The sequence below is a fragment of the Zootoca vivipara genome, chromosome 10, assembly GCF_963506605.1.
Source record: "Zootoca vivipara chromosome 10, rZooViv1.1, whole genome shotgun sequence".
In the NCBI taxonomy this organism is placed as follows: domain Eukaryota; kingdom Metazoa; phylum Chordata; class Lepidosauria; order Squamata; family Lacertidae; genus Zootoca; species Zootoca vivipara.
Window position 1 is genome coordinate 44,126,678 of NC_083285.1, and position 22,576 is coordinate 44,149,253.

The 22,576-nt window shown below is 46.1% G+C and overlaps 1 protein-coding gene across 4 annotated transcripts in view; it reads right to left on the reverse strand.

The window, feature by feature from the left end:
- Positions 1–297: 297 nt before the first annotated feature.
- The window catches only part of TRIOBP (TRIO and F-actin binding protein), a 61,645-nt gene continuing 39,366 nt past the window's right edge, over positions 298–22,576 (reverse strand). For 3 of the 4 annotated variants that reach the window (XM_060279849.1, XM_060279852.1, XM_060279851.1), the window contains 12 exons: positions 19,586–19,642; positions 18,638–18,706; positions 16,901–16,990; positions 15,517–15,626; positions 13,058–13,616; positions 10,937–11,032; positions 9,313–9,460; positions 8,298–8,409; positions 6,945–7,104; positions 5,298–5,411; positions 3,659–3,745; positions 1,337–2,641 (listed from right to left, as the gene is read on the reverse strand). In XM_060279849.1, the coding sequence (XP_060135832.1) occupies positions 2,480–2,641; positions 3,659–3,745; positions 5,298–5,411; positions 6,945–7,104; positions 8,298–8,409; positions 9,313–9,460; positions 10,937–11,032; positions 13,058–13,616; positions 15,517–15,626; positions 16,901–16,990; positions 18,638–18,706; positions 19,586–19,642 (1,764 nt within the window). In that variant the 3' untranslated portion in view covers positions 1,337–2,479. The other variant, XM_060279850.1, reaches the window with a different exon arrangement.

Consider the following 22,576-nt stretch of genomic DNA (forward strand, 5'->3'; position numbering starts at 1 on the left):
GTGCCCTCAATCTTTCCCAACATCAGGGTCTTTTCCAAGGATTCTTCTCTTCTCATGAGGTGGCCAAAGTATTGGAGCCTCAGCTTCAGGATCTGTCCTTCCAGGGAGCACTCAGGGCTGATTTCCTTAAGAATGGATAGGTTTGATCTTCTAGCAGTCCATGGGACTCTCAAGAGTCTCCTCCAGCACCATAATTCAAAAGCATCAATTCTTCGGCGATCAGCCTTCTTTATGGTCCAGCTCTCACTTCCATACATCACTACTGGGAAAACCATAGCTTTAACTATACGGACCTTTGTCGGCAAGGTGATGTCTCTGCTTTTTAAGATGCTGTCTAGGTTTGTCATTGCTTTTCTCCCAAGAAGCAGGCGTCTTTTAATTTCGTGACTGCTGTCACCATCTGCAGTGATCAAGGAGCCCAAGAAGGTAAAATCTCTCACTGCCTCCATTTCTTCCCCTTCTATTTGCCAGGAGGGCTTAAGTTACTGTAAAGAATTCATGTTAACTTCTTTTGCCGACCCCAAAAAGCAACACCATCTTTGGTATTTGAGGATCTTTATTAAGTTAGTTTATAATTGTGCAGAAAGAAAAAAAATCAGCCACCTTCATCATTTGGCTCTGGCGGACATTAGCAGTGACATCCCTCCCCACAGGAACACACAGGTGGAAGACTAGCTTCTGGAATGTGGCCGGTGCTGACTTTGCAGTAGGATGCACAGACGTTTCATCAGCATAAGGGGGGGGGGGAACCACTGCCTTTGCTTTTAGTACATGAAAACAAACAGCTGGTCCCAAACAAAAAACAAACAAACCCATATTCTCAGAACAAAACCAGTTTCATCTGAGGAACATCCTCCTCCTCCTGGCACCGTGCATCTCAAAACATGGATCACTGTGGATCAACACCGTCCACCCAAGGAGACTTGCCATAAACTTGGAACATGTGTAAATTCTGTCTCTTTGCTTGGAAGAGAATTGGGAGCAAGAGGTCATTTGTGGTTTCAGATATATTCAAGGACCTGGAACAAGGATTCTGTTAGGACTAAAAGAAGGCTGGGGAAAATCTCTGGCTCACTTCTCTTGTCAACTGCTGGTTAAAAACATAATACAGGATTTTAAAATATAACACCCCACCCCCATATAAAATATATTTTCATGTATAAAATCCCAAAGAAGGTGCAAGTAGTAGGATCCAGCCCCAAACACGCCGAGTTATGCAGGTGCACGTGATGAATAGTTTGATAGAGGCTTGGTCCATTTCCTGGAGGGGGGTGCTGGTTGCTAGGATACAGCTTTGTCCTCCAAAACAAGGTACACAAAGCTGACTAACCTATGGAGCAAACAGACAAAGTTAAGTAAATTGACTTACACCTGAAACGTACCAAAATCTGCAAGGTATGTCATCATACCACAGGTTTAACAGTTCTTGTTTATAAACTTGTTTTAGACCCAGAGCCATTTCAAGGAAGCACAGGCCTGAATTCATGCCTATAAAGCTGTTTCAGGAGATTTACCGTATTGCCTGAATACAAGACGCACCCGCAAATAAGCCACACCTTTAAAATTAAAGGCTTATTTGCGGGTGTGGCCTGCCTCCCGGCACTACCTCCCCAAGCCAGTGCCGGGGCGGGGGGGCTTGGGAGTGGCGGGTGGGCTGCACGCCATTTTCCCGTACTCCCCACGGCCCTCGTGTCCAGCTGCTTCAGCAGCGATACCCTAAGGTTGTGAATATAAGCCGCACTTTAACTTTTCGAGATTTGGGGGGAAAGTGCAGCTTATATTCGGGCCAGTACGGTAGACTCTGTAGAGCAGAGATAGCACGGTGGAATACAGCTCCCATCATCCATGCATGTTGGCTGGGGCTGATAGGAGTTGGAGTCCAAGGAAAAACTAGAGAGGAGAAAACATTGTGCTGAGAACAAAGGAAGTGTTCACGTCTTAATGTTGGTGTTTTTAGATACCTGGGTCACCAGAAGAATTCTGCAGGCCAATTCTGAGCTTGTGCAGGGAGGGCAGCCTGCTGCTCTAGGCCTAACTTCAAAAATACAATGAAAGTTGGCAATTCAGACCTGTGGCAAGTGCAATTTGTCCCTTCCCCTGGAGCCTGTTGGGCAACATGGAAAAGAGGGCGGGGAGAGAAAAAAGGAACAGCCCCATCCATTTTTGGATATGGCCTAACCTACTCACCTCTAGCATGTGCGCTGCCACATGCTACACACACACACACATGAGAATGAAGGCAAGAAAATAGCACCCTCCTAGAACACTCTTCTTGAAGGAATAGCTTCACATTGTTTTAGGGTAAGACTAGTTTTGATCATTGTGGCAAGCAGAAGGCAGAGACGCCATGCCCAATATAAGTGCCATCCCCCAGGCTGGGAGCAAAGGTGGCCTCTCAAATCCTGTCTCTGCCTCTGCACCCTTGCTCGTTCATAGCTCCACCCGACGTCCCCTTGTCAGGCCTGATAGCGGCTCTCGTCTACTTGCCGATACTGTTGTGCAGCATCTCTTTCTCTTGCAGGGCTGCCATGGCCAGGCGCAGATGCTCCTTCAGCTGCTCAATCTCTCGCTCTGACCGCTGTTTGATGTGGTTCAGCTCCATGTAGACATCCTGGTATTTCCCCGAGGCAAACCTCTTATCCTGCAGGGCAAAGGAATCCACACGCTGATGATTGGTATCCAACCCAGAGAGAGACTCGGTTCAAATCCTCTTCTCCAGGATCTCCTGCAGTCTACACACCAGGGATGTGGAACCTGTGGCTCACCAGATGTTGTTCAGACTCCAGCCCCCAGCTAGCAAGGGATGATGGGAGATGGAGTTCAACAACATCTGTACGTCTGTCTGTGCTGTCCTCTGCAACAGTCTCATTAGCTAATAAACAGAAGTAGAAGATTTGGAACAGGGGCAGGGGACCTCAGACCAAATGGGGCCCTCAATACTTTTCCCAGGAAACACCTTCCACTCAAGTGCTCTTGGCCTGGCTCTGCATTCAAATGCTTTTGGCCTGGCTGGAATGTGTCCTTGAAATGTGATAATAAACCTCTGACATGTACATGGCAGGAACACAGCCTACTGTTCAAAGTTGAGAATCTCCTCCATTGCTCTACCTACTTTTTGTCTCTGGCCCTGCCTACCACTGGCATGTTAGCCACTGTGAGAAGATGGGCCATTGTCTGGTCCAGCAGGGCTATTCTTCTGAAGATCTGCCGTTCTTTCCCATTTCCCCAAAGTCTATACCTTCAGCTTCCTCTGGCCCTCGATGGTCCAGAAAAGATGGAAGCAGGGGAGACTTATTCTGACCTAACTTAAAAAGCTGCCTTATACCAAGCCAGACCATTGGTCCATCTAGCTTAGTACAGTCTGTACTGATTGGCAGTGGATCTCCAAGATTTCAGATGGGACTCTTCCAGCCCTACCTGGAGATGCCAAGAATTGAACCTGGAACTTTCTGCATGAAAGCAGATGCTCTACAGAGCAGATTGATGTTGCAGATGGGAATCGCACAGTGACATCAGCATCAGGGTACCAAACGATGCCACACAGAAGTCAGCATACAGAGTACAAGTAACTCTGGCCCTGCCTGCAAGACTTGAGCAAAGGAGGGGCTCTGCCTTTTCCCTGCTGGCAAGCAAACCTGACTTGCTCCCAGGAATCTACCTTTTGCATCATTTGGAGTTCGTCCCTAAGACACCGGATTTCTTGCTTCAGGTACAGAAGTTCGTTCTCTTTCACTCGCAGCAGCACCTGCAGAGGAGAGCAGAAGGGGAGAGGTAAGGAAATGGGTTGAAAACTTGCCGAGGGCGCAGGTAAAATGGGTTTCCTAATCCCCTTGGGAGAATAAGCAACAATAGCTAGGTTGCTCAAGTGTCCCATATAGCATATCAGCAAAATGGCTTCTGGTACAAAGCAGAATATCAGAACACACACACATTTTCATGAATGGACCAAGGGGTCGTCTAAGAGTGCAGCCACACTCAGCAAGTCACCCATCTTGAGCAACAACAATTGGGCCTCATCCCAAGCTTCTTCAAATAACTACTTCACAGCCTATGGCAGCTATTGGGGAGGGAAATAGGTCGCCCCATGTCAAAGTCTAGCTACGTTAGCCCTCAGAAAGACAAGTTATATGCCTCTGCTTCCAATGTTCTGACCAGCATAGATCATACCTAGCAGCACACCACTGCGAAACAGTGTTCACTGTGGCACACCAATAGCCAATCCAAACTGAACTCAGTGCAAGGTTGTCAGACACCTATGGCTGTCACACTGTGGGGGTTAAGCAGCTGCAAGCTGTTAATTGGCAGCCGTCTTCCCTCATGGCTGTTGTGTGTGAAGAGGCCTTGAGTTTCCTCCAGATTTAACCACCTGCATGGGATTTCTGTTTGCTTAACAAATAATCATTTCTAGATTCAAGTGCTTTGGGCAAACTGAAGGTAAAAATCAAATTAAAGCTGAGTTTCTGTTTTTATTAGTCAGACTTATGGCTTGTCCTTCCTTTGGAGAAGTTCATTGTGTTTTACACATGGTTCCTAGGCATTTCACATTCAGTTTCTTACTCTAAATTTCTAAGTGGCTTGATTGTATAGATATTCCTATTGCAAACTGCTTTGATTTTTTAAAATGATATAGTGGTATATAAATGTATTTATAAATAAAACATAGTTCTAGTTACAGGTAGGTAGCCGTGTTGGTCTGAGTCGAAGCAAAATAAAAAAATTCCTTCAGTAGCACCTTAAAGACCAACTAAGTTTATATTTTGGTATGAGCTTTCGTGTGCATCTGAAGAAGTGTGCATGCACACGAAAGCTCATACCAAAATATAAACTTAGTTGGTCTTTAAGGTGCTACTGAAGGAATTTTTAAATAAAACATGTAACTCTTTGCTATTTCGTCATGGCATTGCTCGAGTATGAAAAGCTTCACTGTCCTTACAGTGCTCACAACTGCCATCTTTTCACGGACTGGGCTGCCCTAGGATTACTCAGGAAGCCCGAAGCCAAGGGTAGCTCACCCAAAGTCAGACAACATCCACTGTCCTCCAAATCAAAATCACTCTCCTTAGTTGCTGTACTCAGTGTTTTATCTGCTGTACTACCATTCCAAGCACAGTTCTCACAGGCAACTGCACAAACGTTTCCCCTTTCCAGCCTTTGATAGCCACTCCTTTCCAAACTGATTACTCTTCTCCTGACACTTCGGAAGCGGCAAGCTCTCAGATATAAGCAGCACTTCATATCTGAGGCACTCGGCGCACAATGGGCATTGAACCAGGTTATAAAAAGAAACGAGTCCTTACCTCCAGCTCACAAGAGTTCCTCTCGTTGTTGTGTGAAGCACCATCACGTGAGCCTTGGGCTGCAATGAATGCCCGTAGTTGCCCAATTTCCTCCGACAGGCGCCTCTGTAACTCCTGGGGACAAGGAGGGGAAGAGTCAGGCTTCGTTTATCTGCTGCTCTTAAACAAACAGGCAGATACTTGGCATCTTACAAAGCCTGCCTTTCCAGGGATTCTTAATGGAAATGGCCAAGTCCTAAATGCCTCCAGCTTTAAACCCCCCCCCCCTGCACAAGAATCCTATGAACTGGCCCTCATCATCATCATCATCATCACCACAGCTGTTGCCAACACCAGTCAGTAGCATGAACCACCAGCAGCAGCTCAATAGGAATTTTAGGTAAGAGCTAGGAGCTTTGGGGCTGTCTTTTGAAAGGCTTTGTGCATCTTAAACATTAACAAATATTGCAATGGTCCTCCTCTCCCCACACACAAAGGCCCCCCCCTCCTGCTTTCATAAGCTACCCAGTCATCGCGGTAAGCCTGACTATCGTGGTTACCAATTCGTTTCTGGTCTCCACCCAAAGTGCTGGTTTGGACCTATAAAGCCTTAGGACCCTCAAACCTCAAGGACTGCCCCTCCCCACATGAATGAGCCCAGATCCTGTGGGTGTTCATCAGAGGCCCCTTTCCGTGTGTCTCATCTAAGGGAAGGGCAGAGAGTGGCCACAAAAAATGCACTTTTTCCGGTGGTCTTCCCACCAATTGTTGTGGAACACTCTCCCCAGGGAAACTTGCCTATCACTATCATTGTCAGTTTTTAGGTGCCAGACTAAGAGGTTGGTTAGTTGGTTATGTTTGTATAGGGAATTTTTTAATGATTGATGTTTTATTGTGTCTTTATATTTTGCTGGAAGCAAAATAAAATTATTAATATTGTCATCATCATTATCAACCCAGGCCTTTGGGAATGATGTTAGCTTCTACTGCAGCACTTGTCTTTTTGTGTTGTGGCGGTCTTCCTTGTGTTGCTGGAAGCCCATTTTAGGATTTTTTTTTCTTTTGGCTTTTAATTAATTGATTTCATCTGTTTATATTTTATATTGTGCAGTTGCTTTGATACCCTTTCATATAGAGCAATTAATAAATTCAATTAATGAAAATAATGAAAATCATCATCATCATTATAATTTATTATTTATACCCCACCCATCTGGTGGGGTTTCCCCAACCACTCTGGGCAGCTTCCAGCAAAATATTAAAAATACAATAAAACATCAGACATTAATAAACTTCCCTGAACAGGGCTGCCTTCAGGTGTCTTCTAAAAGTCATAAAGTTGTTTATTTCCTTGACATCTGATGGGAGGGCATTCCACAGGGCGGGCGCCACTACCGAGAAGGCCCTCTGCCTGGTTCCTTGTAACTTCGCTTCTTGCAGTGAAAGTAAATAATGATGAAGATGAAGAAGATATTCTCTTCCACACCAACTTTCTTCTTCCCAATTCCCACCCTTGGATCAGGTGTGGGGAACCTTTGGCCTTTCCAATGGTGCTGAGCAATAATTCCCATCATCCCCAGCAATTGCTAGGTCTGATGGAAGTTGTAGTTCAGCAACATTGGGCGGGCCAAAGGTTCCCCACTCCGGTCTACGCAGAAAGCCACTCGCCTGGTTTTGCCGCAGCAACTCCTTTCCCTCCTGTTGGCAGCGCTGCAGCATATGCTCCTGCTCTTCTGCCTTCTGCACAAGGCCCCCAATCTCCAGGCACTTCTGGGAATACTGCTCTGAAAGAACCTGCAGCTCCCTCTTTAGGGACTCAACGTCAGACCTGCAGCAGAGGTTAAAATAAAATAAAATGCTGTTGCCAAGAGCTGTCACCCCATCCCAGGGCTCTTCCACAAACACAGCCGACCTCCCCGTCTCTGATGGCCTCTTCTGCCATCACTGGTATCCGAGGGTTCCCCTTGTGGGCTGTACAAGCTGACCCTTGACCAGAGAACAAAGGTGCTAGATGACAGATGGGATTGGTCATAACTCTGCACAAATGACCATTGGTTACAAGATCATTGTCATCCAGTGAAAACTACAGTACTGATAGCATCTATTATACCACAGCACTTTGGCTTAAGATAGCTGCATGCTCAGAAACACTAAAAGCTGGACAGAGGCAGTATTCAGGGCAGTTTCCTAACCTAATCTGATTCCCAGTGTATCTTGGGATAAGAGAGTGTCCCAAACCAAGCCATGTGTGTTGCTTCAGGAGAAAGGCTCTTATCGACTTCCCCAAATCACTTTTTGCTTGGTGGGGGATATGGTAGTTAAAAGAAAAGACACTGACAAACAGTTTTAGGTGGGAGTTCTCTATCCCAAGCCAAATTCAAATGTGCCTCAAGGTGGGAAAATGTCCCAAAAGAAAACCAGATGAAGGGTTCTAGTCTGTTTTTCCTGGATTGGTTTTTCTTGGAAAAACCACAAGGGACTTTAAAACAAAAACAAACAAAAAAACCAACCCAAAAAACTGCAACCCAGTACATTAATATTGGCTGGGGCAAAAAAATCACCCAATAGTAAACATCAAAAGCCTTCATTATTTTTTTTTCTTCAGGTGTTTTTCATTTACATAACCAAAATGCTAAATTGTTAAGTGTCTGAAACTTTGGGACAGTGTTTACTACCATGGAGGTGACAATTATTGCTGGAGACTTATTTCAATGTAAATTCTGAAATGTAAAGTGACCCCAGGCTGGATTTCCACCCACATTTATGCTGAAGAGCTGCATGTTGGACAAAAGATCCCACCATTGCAGGGGGTTGGACTAGATGACCCTCCCTTTCAACTCTACAATTCTATGATTCTGTGATTAGTTATCAGGATCCCACAATCCCCCATCCCTCCTTTCCATCAGACCCAACGATATTGCAAGCTGCACTTGGGAACACAGAACCCTCCCCTCCTCTCTAAACTCAGGGACACTATTCCAAGTTCAGAACGGAGGCCAAAGAACCATTGCAGTTGCTCACTGATGCTGCCGCCGGAGTGTATCGGTGTCTGAACCACCCTTCTGGAAGCTGCGGGTCCTGCCCAGTTCTTTATTCAGCTCTTCCCTGTGTGCCTTCTTCAGTGCTTCAATGGCTAGAGGGAAAGAAAATTTGAAAAAAAATGGGCAAAAGGAACAGAAGTCGGGGAAGACACGCGAGATGCGTGTCTGCAATAATGCTTCCTAGCTAAATGGGAGAAGCCAAGCCTTCTTGGGGAAGGGACAGAGCTCAGTGGGGACACAGCACACACTTTAAATTCCATCTCTGCCATCTCGCCAGTTTAAACAAAAGCAGCGACTGAGCAGGCAGCACACAACAAGGAAGATCCTTTGTGCAAGAACCTGGAGAGATTCTGCCAGCCAAAGTAGACAACAGTGGGTGAGATAGACCCATGGTCTGTCTCAGTAGAAGTAAGCCTCATATGTACACAAACCCCCCATTATTCTATTCCACGTATCAGAGAAGATGCTTGAAGATGTCTATACAATATGCATAAATGCACATACACATATGTATATAGACAGTCATGGCATGTGTCCTGATGATATCAAATTGTGTCCCACCTTTCTAAGATGGAAAAGACAATCATCCCCCAAGCCTGCATTCTACCTTCACAATCATGCTGTGCAATAGGTTAGGGCTTCATATCCAAGGAGGGATTTAGAACTGGATTTCCCCAATCCTAGGGCCACTTGAAACAGTCATGGTTTCTCCCAAAGAATCCTGGGAGCTGGAGTCTCTTAAAGCTGCCAGGAATTGTTAGGACTGCTCTAATGACTATATCAGGCACCCCCAAACTTCGGCCCGCCAGATATTTTGGACTACAATTCCCATCTTCCCTGACCACTGGTCCTGTTAGCTAGGGATCATGGGAGTTGTAGGCCAAAACATCTGGAGGGCCGCAGTTTGGGGATGCCTGGACTATATCTTAGCTAGACAAAGGGGCACATGCAGCAACCCATCAAGCAAGTGTACAAAAACACACAGTGGCTCCTACCTGCAGCTGTAGCAGCTGCCTCCTCAGACAGAAGCCGCTCCTTCTCTTGCCGCAACCGCTCCATCTCCTGCTGGTGATGCCGCTGCAGTTCCGTCATAACCTGTTGATGGGAAGTCTCCATCTCTGCTAAACTGCGCTCACATGCCTCCTGCCAGAGAGATCGGGAGTTGGGGGTGGCGGGGGGGGGGGAAGAGGAGAAGAGAATGAAATGCTGCCTGCGAGACTTAAGTGGGGGAAATCTAGGGTGAACAAAGGTTGAGCTTGGCAAACCAAGCCATGGAGCCTGATTCAAGAGACATTTCAGGTGCTTAAAAGACAGCTGGCTCAGTGGCCATGTGTACCCAACTTTTTCCTATAAGTAGTAGCAGCAGCTGTAGTCATCATGACGTCATCCTACAACTCTCCCCATTGTTCAGGGATGGGGAACTTGCAGCCCTGCAGATGATGTCAGGCTCCAAATCATGGCCAAGGATCAGGGATGATGCGAGTTGTAGTTCAGCGACATCTGGAGGGCAATAAGCAGTGGCGGAGCTTCATGCTCCGGCACCAGGGGCGGGGCTGGCGCCCATTCTGGGGGCGGGGCACACCTCCCGGGGTGGGGTGGGGCACATCTCCCGGAGGGCCATGGCGCACATTCCAGGGGTGGGGCGCACCTCCCAGAGGTGCCCCTATCTTCCTATGCCCCTGGTAATAAGGTTCTCCACCCTGGCCAGAGCTAGTTGCATGTCTCTCTCCCCTCTCCCTCTCCCCCTCTCTCTCCCCTCTCCCTCTCCCTCTCTCTCTCTCTCACACACACGGTGAAATGGAAACATTCAGAAGTGCCTTCCCCCCTCATGGTTGTATCTCGGGTTGCCACGTGGGGGCCTACAAAAAGCAAATGATCGCAAAAGAATGGCAGAGATCCCCCACCACAGACACTGTACACTAGATGGAGTTGTATGACCATTCGTTTATAAAAACCACATCGCAAATGGAAAGAAATGTACAGTATTAGAAACACAAAAGCGGGGCAAAACTGAGCCTTTATAAGGCTTACAGTTCATTACACGAAGACTGCAAACCAGTTCTCAATATTTCTCTCCGCGGCTTTAAACGTATGTACCAACAATTTTAAAAATGTAGTGCACAAATATACGTATTTTACACTTTTGTTTCTAGAGTTTGATGTGCATGACGCAGAACAGAGCAGATGGCTGCAATCATATGGCAACTCGCTTCAGAGGCCAAGAGTGCAATAAATAACTTTCAGTGTTAGCTAAACTTGCCGCTCTTTCCTCCTGCTTATTTTTGGTAGATAAATAGACCAACAAAGGTGACGCATAAGGACAGGCCAGGATCTGGCTCTCTTCTGATTTTTCCTAAAGCCGACTGCCCTGGCCATGCATTAGGCAGGGAGGTCTTTGCATACAGCAGTTATAAATAATTAGCATTGATTACAGATGGGTCTGATTGTGGTTGCTATGGCAGCAATAAGCTATATTAAGTGCAAGCAAATGAGGTGGACTCTCCACCCCCACCCCCCAGTCCTTGCTTCCCTGCCCTTATGGCATGGGCTTGGTGGGGAGGAGAGAGAGAAAATGAAAAGCTGGCGGATTCAGATCACCACACTAGGCTATGTTGTTACCTGGGAGATGTAGCCTCGAGGCGCATGCCCATCTCTGTGAGATTTTGCTTCACTGTGGGCACGCAGGGACTCTAGCTGTGACCTCAGAACCTGGACCTGTGTAGGAAAAAAATGAGGTCTAACCATATTGAAGGATTTTTTTCAAATCCACATGCTGCACTAACCTCTGTCTGCCCTTACCCGGCCCCCACCTGCCTGCCATCTTGCCAGTCTAAGGGGTGGCCACTAGGGTGATGACTTTTTCAATTTTTCCCCTCAAAAATTATTTCCTGTAGCACAAATGGATTAACTTTTGCCTATTAATGACTAAAATGAGGTATATTCCATTGAAATATTTTAAAAGGTTACGCACAAACCGTTATTAATTTTTTTTTTGTATGCCGTTTTACCATTTCATAAAATTGTATTAACAATTCTATATATATTTCGTATCAAATTTGGACACAACACCACATTCCACAATGGGGAGTGTTCTTAGCAACATAGGGTATACAAATGTCACACCTGCGCAAGGTAAAAGCCGCTTTTTGTGACATCAAAACTCAGCCAGCAGATCCTGCTGGGCATGCTGGGAAAAGAACCTACAGGAGAGGTAGCAAAACATCGTCCTCTAGTGGCGTCTATACTGTTATTGCAGCTAAAAAAAGCTTCCTTGTGTGTTTGATGACCCTATATAATGTTGTATATATGTGACTCTAAAAGCTTGGGTTCAATTTTATATCTGCTTACAGTGACTTCAAAAATGGTAAAAAAACTGATAAATAAAAATTTTAAAATTAATTTGGTGCGTGAGGTTTTTTTAATCAAATCTCTTTGAAAGTAAGATTTTATCTAATCTTTAATGAAAGCTCATCAAATTATGATACAGGGAAATGAGGTTGTAAAAAAGTCATCGCCCTAGTGGGCACTGACTGGCAGATTTCCCCTCCTCCTTAAGTCTCCGCAGTGCTCCTTGCAGGACCTAGCAGGGAGGAGGAAGAGGGAGGATAAAGCTGCAATCAGTGGGCTCTGCCCGCTGTTGGCTTTGGCTCCCCCTACTGCTGGTCTCCCTGCCTGCCACCCTACCAGTCTCAAGGGGCATCAGCCACCACTTCTCTTTGCAACAAGGCAATAAGCACTCAGAACAGAGAGAGGCCGAGGCACCCAGAGAAGGGTTAGAAATTAGCCAAGCGCTTTTTGCGACTGGCGAGGGTCCAATTGCGACTCTGTGGAGATATCTGGATGCCGGGTTGGCAACTGACATCTGGCTAGCCTCTCCAGCTTTCTTAAGCAGGCAAACAGAAGAGCTAATTTACTGCATTTAAATCCCACCTTTTCCTCCAAGGAATACATGGTTCACCCCATTCCTCAGTTAATGCCTACAACCACCCTGTGGTTAAGAGGTTGTAAGTTGCCCAAGGTCACCTAGTGAGCTTCATAACTGAGTGGGGAATTGAACCCTGATCTCCCAGGTCCTAGTTTTGGCACTCTTAAAACACTACACCAGCCTGGCTCCTAGAGTACTTCTGCTATGGAGCAGCTCTATAAATTAAGTAGGAAAATTAACATGGGGGAAAGCCACATGTCATTTAGAGAAGGATCTGAAATATTTTCCTGGAAGCTTGAATTTGTTTTATTCTGAATTGTTTTATTTGATGTTTTAATGTGAGATTACCCCCTTTAAAATATAAAGCGATATAGGAATGGAATGATTAATAATAGTAATTTTAAAAATCTCATTTTACGAGACCACTGTAAGCAGATGAAAACATTAGCAGGATTTTAATCTCACTTGTAACATAACAAGCACTATGGATAATACGGATAGATACAAAATATAGATTATGAAATAATAGGCAGTTGAAAATGTTGACAATAGGACCCATGGAGGGGATTGGCGAGTCTTGAGAGTCAGAGAAATCTCTTTATACAGATATGTATTTGGTATTGTTATATATTTATAAAATCAAATAAAAACAATTAAAATAAATAAAATCTCATTGCAAAAAAGGTGCCACGGGGCGATTAGCTTACATTCCTGAGTTTCTAACACTGACACAAAATATGAAACAAGCTTGTGAAAAAAAGAAAACAGCACTCTCTTCCGGAAAACGATTAAGGCCATGCCATGACTAACCGTACCTCTTTCTCCAGCGCCTCGCTTGCACCCTCGTGGGCTCCTTTGCCCTGGTTCAGCAATGCCATCAGGGGCACCCGCTTGGATTCCTTCAGGGGCAAGCGCTCCAGCTCCTGCCACTTCTTCTCTATCTCTTCGCTCAGCCGAGTCCTCTGGGCTTCGGAGAGGGGGGGCCCTGGAGCCTCGTGGCCTCCTGCTTTAGGGCAGACGTCCCCTGCCAGGCCATCTGTCTGCAGGACCCCACTGGCTGAAGACTCAAACCACTTCCGCCTTTCCTCGGAGCGGAGAGCCAGCTCCCTCTCCAGCTCCTCGCGCTTGGCCACGCCCTCCGTGGCTCTCGTGCTCCCTCTTGTCCATTGAGAAGATCCGTGGCCTGCGGGCCCCTGCTGCAAGGGGGACAGCTCCACGTAGTCAAAAGCGTGGCGCGTCCCATCGGCTCTCCTGCTGCTGCCGCTCCTGGTTCCCACCTCAGATCCTGTGCTTGGCCGCTGCTCCTCTGTCCTGACGGAGCTCTTGGGGGATCCGTAGCTGCGGAAGGAATTCTCCTTATTGCTGTCAGAGAGCCTAGAATCAGGAGGAGAGGTGGGAATGGCGCAGGCAAGCATCGTGAAAGTGGGCCATACAAAGTTCTCCCCAATCCTGTTATGTGGTCATGCCCAGACCTGGGAACAGCTCAAGCGCAGTCAGCCCTGTTACGTCATGCGGCAACAGAAAAGGTTGTGGTTTTTTTGGTGGCTGCAGGATCAGGCCAAAGACCCATCGAGCCCATGAGGGACAGACCATGACAGAGGCTTCACCTGGCAGTATATCAGCAGCCATTATAGCTTGTTCCTCTCTCGGCTACTTTAAACTGCTCTGTGGAAGCACAGACAGCTATGCGCTTCTCAGCAGAGCAATTTAAAGAAGCCTCTGGCTTGTGTGAGCCAGAGGTGGGGCAAGAGCAGTTTAATGCTCAGCTGGGGTGGGGTGGGGGTGGGAGCCTTCGTGCCCCCCAGCTGAGCAGCGCAAGTTCCCTCCATGCCAAGTGCTGGGGACGGAGGGAATCCCTCTGCCCCCAGCGCCATTACAAGTTGCATCGTCCCCGGTCCCATGAGGTGCTGAAGTGAAACTGCCTTAGCTCCCTCGGTGAGAACAGCAGCAGTTTCAAGCTGGCGCCTCGAGAGCCGGGGTCAATGCAGCTTGTTGTGTCAACACAGCCCAACCCTAATCCTGTTCTTACAGAGGCCCGACAGATTGCACAGGCTTGGCATGTAGAAAGTCCCTGCTTTAATCTCTTGCATCTCCAATCAGGACTATAAAAGACCCCTGCCTGGTACCCTGGAGAGCGACTGATGGTTACTGTAGACAACACTGAGCAAGATCAGTGGGCCGGTTCATACCTGCTTGGAGAGCTCAGTCAGTAGAGCATGAGACTCTTAATCTCAGAGTTGTGGGTTCGAGCCCCACATTGGGCAAAAGACTCCTGCATTGCAGGGTGTTGGGCTAGATGCCACCTGTTACAGCTTGGTCCCCTCCAACTGTACAATTTTTATGATTCTAGGTGGGCAGAGTGACATCAGATGAGTGTTGTTTTTTTGGCTGCCAGGGTCTTGCTTTGTAATGCACGCTTTGTAATGCACGCTGAAAGACGCGCTGTGACCACCAGCTGACAACAAGCTGATGGGTGGTGCCTACAAACCCCCTTTTCAGCCGAGCCAGGTTTTTACCCACCTCACCCCGGATGACCTCAGGTATAGGGCAAGTGTGTGTGCCATGGCTCCAATGGCCAGCAGGGCCAAATGGGAAGGGTCTGGCCCATGGGCTGGAGACTCCCTAATCTCAAACTAGATAGATGCAGCTTCCTAACTCTGTAAAAACTCTGCCAGACTCTTTAGCATCACAGTTCTACCACGTTTGTTCTGAACGTGGCCTCCAGAACTCCCCACCCAAAGGATATGAGTATTAACCTACTGTCAGAACTACCAAAAGAGAACTTGTGCGTGTTTCTTTGCTTGTCTGGCTAAGAGCTCATTACTGCCCACCTGCCCCTAAGCAGTGGCTAATGATTTGCTGCAGCAAGAATCTGTGTATTATAGGAGTAATAGCAAATAGCTTATCTGGGACATAGGATAACACACTGAGCAACTGCAATGGCCAAAGGAACAAAACTAGATTTACTGAAACAAGTGTTCTTGGCTTGTTCTCATGTTTTGTTTTGTTTTGGAGAGAGAAAAAATGGTGAGCATATGTTTCTTGCCTAATGCCAAGTCAGCGCTCTGATCCGTTTCCTCCCAGTGTGGCAGGAGGAGAGGACCCATTTGAGCACTGTGCACCAACCCCCTCAATCATCCCCAGTAAGCCACAGTTTGTTTAACTTTGGCTTACTGTTTCATACAAATCAGGCCAATTAATCAATCAGGAAAATGGATCAAAACTGCTGTGCTGTCAGAGACAAGGGGGGGGGGAAGTATCTGAAGGTGCCTACTTTGTGACATCTGGCACACTGGCAGGGCGTATACTTTTCCTCAGAGCTTCTATCCAATTCCGCCGGATTCCCGATGTCATTGCAGACAATGTAAAGACACCATCTTTAGTCTGAAAGGGAAAAACAGACATATTCAGTACTCTCCTTCCAATACAGTAAAGAGATCTGAAGATGCGATGCAAGGGTTCAGTGACAATGAGCATATCTGGCAAACATATCTATTTCCACAGAGCCTAAAAATGTGGGGCTGGCTAAACAGGGCCTCATATATGCTCATCCCAATAGCAACTGCCAAGCCCCCCTGAACTCCCCACCACCACATCATCATCATCATCATCATTATTAATTGAGTTGTTTTGGATTCAGGAGGGTTGCCTAATTTTTTGGCCTGGTGCCATTGGTGATTCATGAATTTTGCCTGTTTGGAGGTCCTGAGCATGACCAGTTTTTCTTCCGTGAAATGGGTATTTAATGGTGCCCACAATTGTTTTCTTATACAGTGGTACCTTGACTTACGAACGACTCGACAACTGAATTTTTCGACTTACGAATGGGGGTAATGGCCTCAGGCTTACGAATGTCTCGACAACCGAAAGGAAACCACGGCGGTTTTAGATAGGGATTTTTCAACTTACGAATTTTTAGATAGGGTTGCTTCGACTTACGAATTTTTCCGTTTCCAATGCATTCCTATAGGAAATCGCGTGTCCAGTGGCGTTTTTCGACTTACAAATTTTTCAACCTTCGGAGTGGATTAAATTCGTAAGTCGAGGCACCACTGTATTCCCAAAATCTAAATAGGAGAGCCTTTTGAATTAAGTGAGTCTTGAGTCCAAGACTCCTTGGTCCAAACCAAACTCTTTATTTACTGGGTCTCACTTTCTCCATGTAAATTACAGGCACGTTTTTGCAGACACTTAATAAGACGTTGGTCCCTGACTCCGCTCCCCTTCTCCTTTCTGGCTGCAGATGCTCCTGTTCCATGGGATTGAATCCATCCATTAGAAAAGAGAGATCACTGAAGCTGGCAGCAGACAGGCCACTCCAAGCATCCCCAGGGGTGCTTGCCACCTGGAAGTGTGTCCATGGGCTGTGGTACCTCTTCCTTAGCTTGAGCAGCAACGTTATCAAATCAAGAATTAGGCCAATAAGAATAGAAGAAGCCCCTTGCCACTCATCCACCCAACGTATGTGCCCTGGTGTTAGAATGAAGAACTTGCACATTATATAATTAAGGACTGGAGTGAACTGCAGGCAGAAATATCCACCCCATCTCCGCACTTCAAACAACATGGTTATTGCAGCAGTATCTAATAATCTAAAAAATGCATTTGTGGTGGGAACCATAGGCCAGGTGGCCTTTTTGCTCCTTCCAAGCACTCACATGTATCTGGAAGCCATAGTTCCGCTGCACTGCATATTCTGTCACGTCGGTGCAAGAGCGAAGGTCAATCTCTCCATCCAGTTCATCAGCCTGAAATGACCACCAGACCATCAGCTTAAAAAAAGGAACCTCACTTAACAGCCTCACTTAATCACCACCACCACCAACAACAACAAAAAGCATGCATGTGTGTACACACATACACTCTGCACTTGTCTATCACATCCTATCTACTTTCCTCCAATATTTTTCCCTAAACCCCCCAGACCTGACATTATTAAAATTCTAGTTTACTAATCCTCCTCAGTTAATAGAAAATAGGATACAGGATTCCCATAGCTTCCACTCTGTCCTTACAAGCTTTGTCCCATGCACACTTTTGCTTGTTCCCCCGCCAAATAATAATGTCCAACAAGCAGAAACTGTAACAAAATGTTGCAGTATGGTATGCTCAGGATTCCAGACATTCCCACTCCCATCCCTCCAGTTTTCTATTTTTAGACCAACAGTCAGCATTAGGGTGAGCACTGAGCATGCTCAGTCCTCCCTGAGTCCTCCTTTGGGTTCCACCCCCTCAAAGATTCTTGCACTTTTGCAAAATTGATTTCCCCCAAGCCTGCCAATGCCTCCCCTGCGTACATCTGCACCATACGTTTAAAGCAGGACCACCTCACTTTAAGCAGCCATGTCTTCCTGCAAACCATCCTGAGAACTGAAGATAGTTAAGGGTGCTGAGAATCGTTAGGAGACCCCGTTTCCCCCTTAGAGGGCTACAATTCTCCAAGTTTCCAAGAAAGGGGGATTCATCATTAAACCAATCTATTAATATCAGGCACCACCTTCACTGTACTCTTTCTGGCTGCTGCAAAATCATTTTTGTTTAAGAAAACCTAACCAGACAATGTAAAATAATTACATGTGTTTCAATCTGGTTTTTAGCTGATTGGTGATTCTGATTATGTTTTGAATGTTTTAAATCTCTGCTTTTAACTGTTTCTTACTTGTAGTTTTATAAACTGCTTGGGAGGCTTTATTACAATAAAGTGGTATCTAAATCTAGTGAAACAAATTTAGGGCGTCCTCCCATCAGATGCCAAGGAGATAAACAACTACAATTGCACCTCTGAAGTCGAACAGAATCCTTTCCGGAGGTCCGTTCAACTTCCAAAACGTTCGGAAACCAAGGTGCGGCTTCCGATTGGCTGCAGGAAGCTCCTGCAGCCAATCGGAAGCCGCGTCGGACATTCGGGTTCCAAAGAACGTTCGCAAAGCAGAACACTTACTTCCAGGTTTGTGGCGTTCGGGAGCCAAAATGTTTTGACTTGCAAGGTGTTCAGGCTCTAAGGTACGACTGTATCTGACTTTTAGAAGACATCTGGAGGCAGCTCTGTTTAGGGAAGTTTTTAAGGATTGATGTTTGTAAGCTGCCCAGAGTGGCTGGGGAAACCCAGCCAGATGGGTGGGGTATAAATAATAAAATTATTATTATTATTATTATTATTATTATTATTATTATTATTATTATTAAACTAACACATGGTGCAGCCAGGACCTGTGCTTGTGTGGTGCTGTGTGGGCTGCACAAGGAACGGCACTCACAACCTGAAAATTGGAAACAAGAGGTCATAATGGCATGCTGTGCTTTTAACGAAGCAAATTAACCCGTAAATTTCTCTCCATCACTGTGCAAGTTCCCCCATGCAGGAGAGGTCATGCAGGCCAGGAAGCTTTTCTTACCTCCTCAGCATTGGAGTCCCTGTAATATCTCAGGCTCGAGTCTGTCAACACAAACCAATGCTTCGTCCACTGCAGACAGAACCATTAAAAAGGGAAGGAAAAGGGGGAGGGCAAGACAAGAGGGGAGAGCTAAATTAAAACGTCAGCGGAAGTGCACTGCACAGCGTTCATTGACCTTTCAAACTTGCACTCAATAAAGAAAGGTGGTGGTGTCAACCTCGACTCTGACCACTCCATCTGCTCAGGAGACACCTCCCTCCCAGCATTTATTCAATGAGATGTAGGGCGGAGATTGAGAGGAAATGTGTTATGGAATACACAAAGCATGCTAGGTAAAAGTAGCAGTAAGAATGCCTAGTCTTGGGCTGCCCAGGTTCTCAGCTGGGCATCCATTCCATTCCAAAAAGGAATTCTGCAAGGTTGCGCCAGAGAGGTTCGCTTTCTGTACATTTGTTGGCTTGTTTTTAAAATCCGGAGAGATTTTCACGCACCAGGCAGAAGAAAAGCTTCCGAGAAACAGCACATTTAACCATGAAGGGAAATCAAAAGCAGCAGTCATCCTTGCCATAGGTGCCAACTTCCAGATTGAAAAATCCGGGATCGGCAGCTGCGCGGAACCGGAAGTTGCGCTGTGGCCATTTTGGAACTGGGCAGAGCAGCACCGGAAGTCGCTTCTACGCATGCTCTGCCCAGTTCCAAAATGGCTGCAGCGCCAGAAATCGCTTCTGTGCATGGCCAGAGACTACAGGCATGCTCAGAAGGAGCCTCCCTGGGTTGGTAAGAATCCAGGGGATTTATTGGGGGGGGGGTTAAATCCGGGCTGCCAGCAGGAAATGGCTGGAAAAATGGGGGTTTCCTGGGGAATACGGGAGACTTGGCAGCTATGCATCCTTGCTGCTTGTTGGGGAGGAGGGAGAAGAGGACTACCACTTATTTCTTTAGCCTTACCTCTCCTGGCTCATCCAATATGGACATCCATCCCTTCTTGAAGTTGAGAAGATCCGGCTGGAAAGAGGGAGGGGTAAACACACAGAGACATTTATGAAATGGCATGAGATTGAAGGCAAACGTAGACATCTACAAGAAATCTGTATGTCTGAGATCTAACAATACCTGAACAAAAAAATGAAGACTTTTTTTTATTCTAGCAGGTGTTATCCAACTACTGGATCAGAAGACATTCAGTGGAAATTAAAGACATTGTGCCCGTGGCTGAGGACAACTGTTTGAACCCTTCCAATGGATTATGGGTGGGGGAGGGGGTGGGAAAGGAAAGGAAAAATGGTATGGGAAATTAAAAATTGGAAGGAGAGAATATAATGTATGTAAAAATTCTCGTACTTTAATAAAAATCTTTTTTTTTAAAAAAAAAAGCAGGCGTTATCACTGAATTCTGATTTTATAGTCTGTAGACGATGGAGATAATGGGCTGAGTTTCTGTATACCATGCATACACAATTGTAATTAATATGGATTAAATGGTTGAAATGAGTATCTGGAAAACTGGAGGGTAGAAAGATGACACTTGTGGCAATTAGAAGAATCAAGTTCTACGCTTACTTGTAACGAGCAGAGGTGGTGTCTGGCTAGTTTCTGGTTGTGCAAAAATGAAAACGATACATTTCCCCAACCTGCTGCCCTCCAGAAGTTTTGGAGTAGAATTCCCTAGTCCCTGACTATTGAGCATGCTGGCTGGGGCTGATGGGAGGCCAAAACACCTGCAGATCAAGGAAGGCAGGACCAGACAGACCTTTAAGCTGATTCAGCAAGTTTTTTTAAAAAAAGAGAGGCACCTAAGACTTTTTACTATGCCCCTGGTTAAGGCACTCCAAGAGAGAAAATTTGAGCTAGATCTAATTTGCCTAGCCCCAATAACTATTACAGTTCAGCACTCCAGGGATTTCTGTTCTTTGAAGAGGAGCAATTATCCCCAGCAAACATGGTGCAGTGGTTAGTGTGTCTGACTAGGACCTGGGAGATCAGGGTTCAAATACCCACTCAGCCATGAAGCTCACTGGGTGACCTTCAGCCAGTCACTGTTTCGCAGCCTAACCTGGTTGTTGTGAGAACCACATATGCCAACTTAAAGCTCACTGGGGGAAAAGTGGGATATGAATGCAATAATAAATAATTGCACAATCTTAAGCTTACCATTAATTGATGCTACTGTGAAATTTTTGTGTGTGTGAAGCATTTTGATTTTAACCACACTGTATTTTCCTGAAGCCAAAACATAATATATATTTATCTGGTTCTTTGGGTTGTTTTTTTTAAAAAAAATCCCACAATGCTGAGTGTATATACATATACATAAACAGTGAATTAGCCTCCTGATTCAATCAGATAGCACACAGCATCTAACAATTTCTTTTGTAAGCAGCACACCAAGAACAGAGAAACAGGAGACACCAGATTTAAATTACATATTCATTAGGGATGCTGCTAAAATATTTCAGTACAGATTTTGAGAAACACTTACTGTAGTACCGAATCATAGAATCTTAGAATTGAAAGGGACTCCAAGGCTCATCTAGTCCAACCCCCTGCAATAGGGGAATCTCAGCTAAAGCATCCCTGACAGATGGCCATCCAACCCGCTGCTTAAAAACCTCCAAGGAACGAGAGTCCACAACTTCCCGAGGGAGTCAGCTCCACTGGCAAACAGTATAAAAATTAACAGCTGCTCATTTCTGCAAGTAATTCTGGCCCTCCCCCAATGATTTCCTCACCCATAGTGAATATTGTGTCAAATCGTGAGACATGATTTGAAGAAACGGAGCTTTGCTTCAGAAATTGCACCTTTTCATTATTAACTAGAATTGTTACTGTCAGGGGGACTCCCTACAGGGAGCCTCCCCCCATCATCCTGACCAGCACTTCGCCCAGCGACAGCACTAGCAGCGGGTCAGGGGGAAGCGGGAGGGAGGAGGGACTGCTCAGGGAGGCGTCAGAGCCCAGGCACGGCTCCACCCGGCAAAGGAAAGAAGGCACCGCTCTTTCCGGCACCCAAACGCAGGGCTAAGGGTCGGCGTTTCGGGGTGCCCAGGTTATTATGCTGGCCCCGAAGCAGACGGGCGCCATTGCCAGATTCTGAGAGTGACTAGGAGGTCATGTTTTCTGCTATCTCTGCACTGTAAATAGTATGCACAAGAAAACCTTTAAAGACACAACGGACTGGAGCGTCTTTACTCAGGAGTAGCTGCAACAACTCCCTGACAGTTACCATGAAGTAGAAAGACTGGATTCTGTTTTGTTTGTGAAAACGAAAAAGAAAAAAGGATCCAAAGTGTATTTTCATCAGCTTTCGTTTGAACAAGCAAACAAGCATTCATTTTGTCATGTCCACACAAGAGAGGAGTAAACATAGAAATATATTAAAATTACTTGCCCAAGGCTATGGAACAAGTCAGATCTGAGATTACAAGCACTTTTCTTGAAGCGCAAAGGAGGTTTCTCCGATGAGCATCTTCCACCATCACCCCATCTGCTGGCAAAGGCCTTGTGCACAGTCAACAGAAACAGGGTGGATGCCATGGGAAATCAAAGCCAAAATGCCACACACTCACTCACTCAGTCTCACCAAACGGTTGCTACAGACGAACCAGTTTTGCCTCCCAGTTCAGAACAGCTGACACAGAGCAACATTCATCCCTCTTGCTTCACAAAAATCAAACCTGGGCACAGACCCCACCCACACAGCACACACACAATAAAAATCCGGAGAAAACATTTAAATATTTGGATGCACGGGGAACGGAGGGACAAATAAAGGTATCAAAAGCAGCAGGCTAGATCAAACCCCCATTCACAAGCAAAATGTACCCCCACCCCCCACACAAATGCCTTCCTATCTCCCCCACCCCCCACACAAATGCCTTCCTATCTTGCCTCTCCTCCGATCCTCTTGGGTTTCGGTACTTTTCAGAACAATTTCAACTT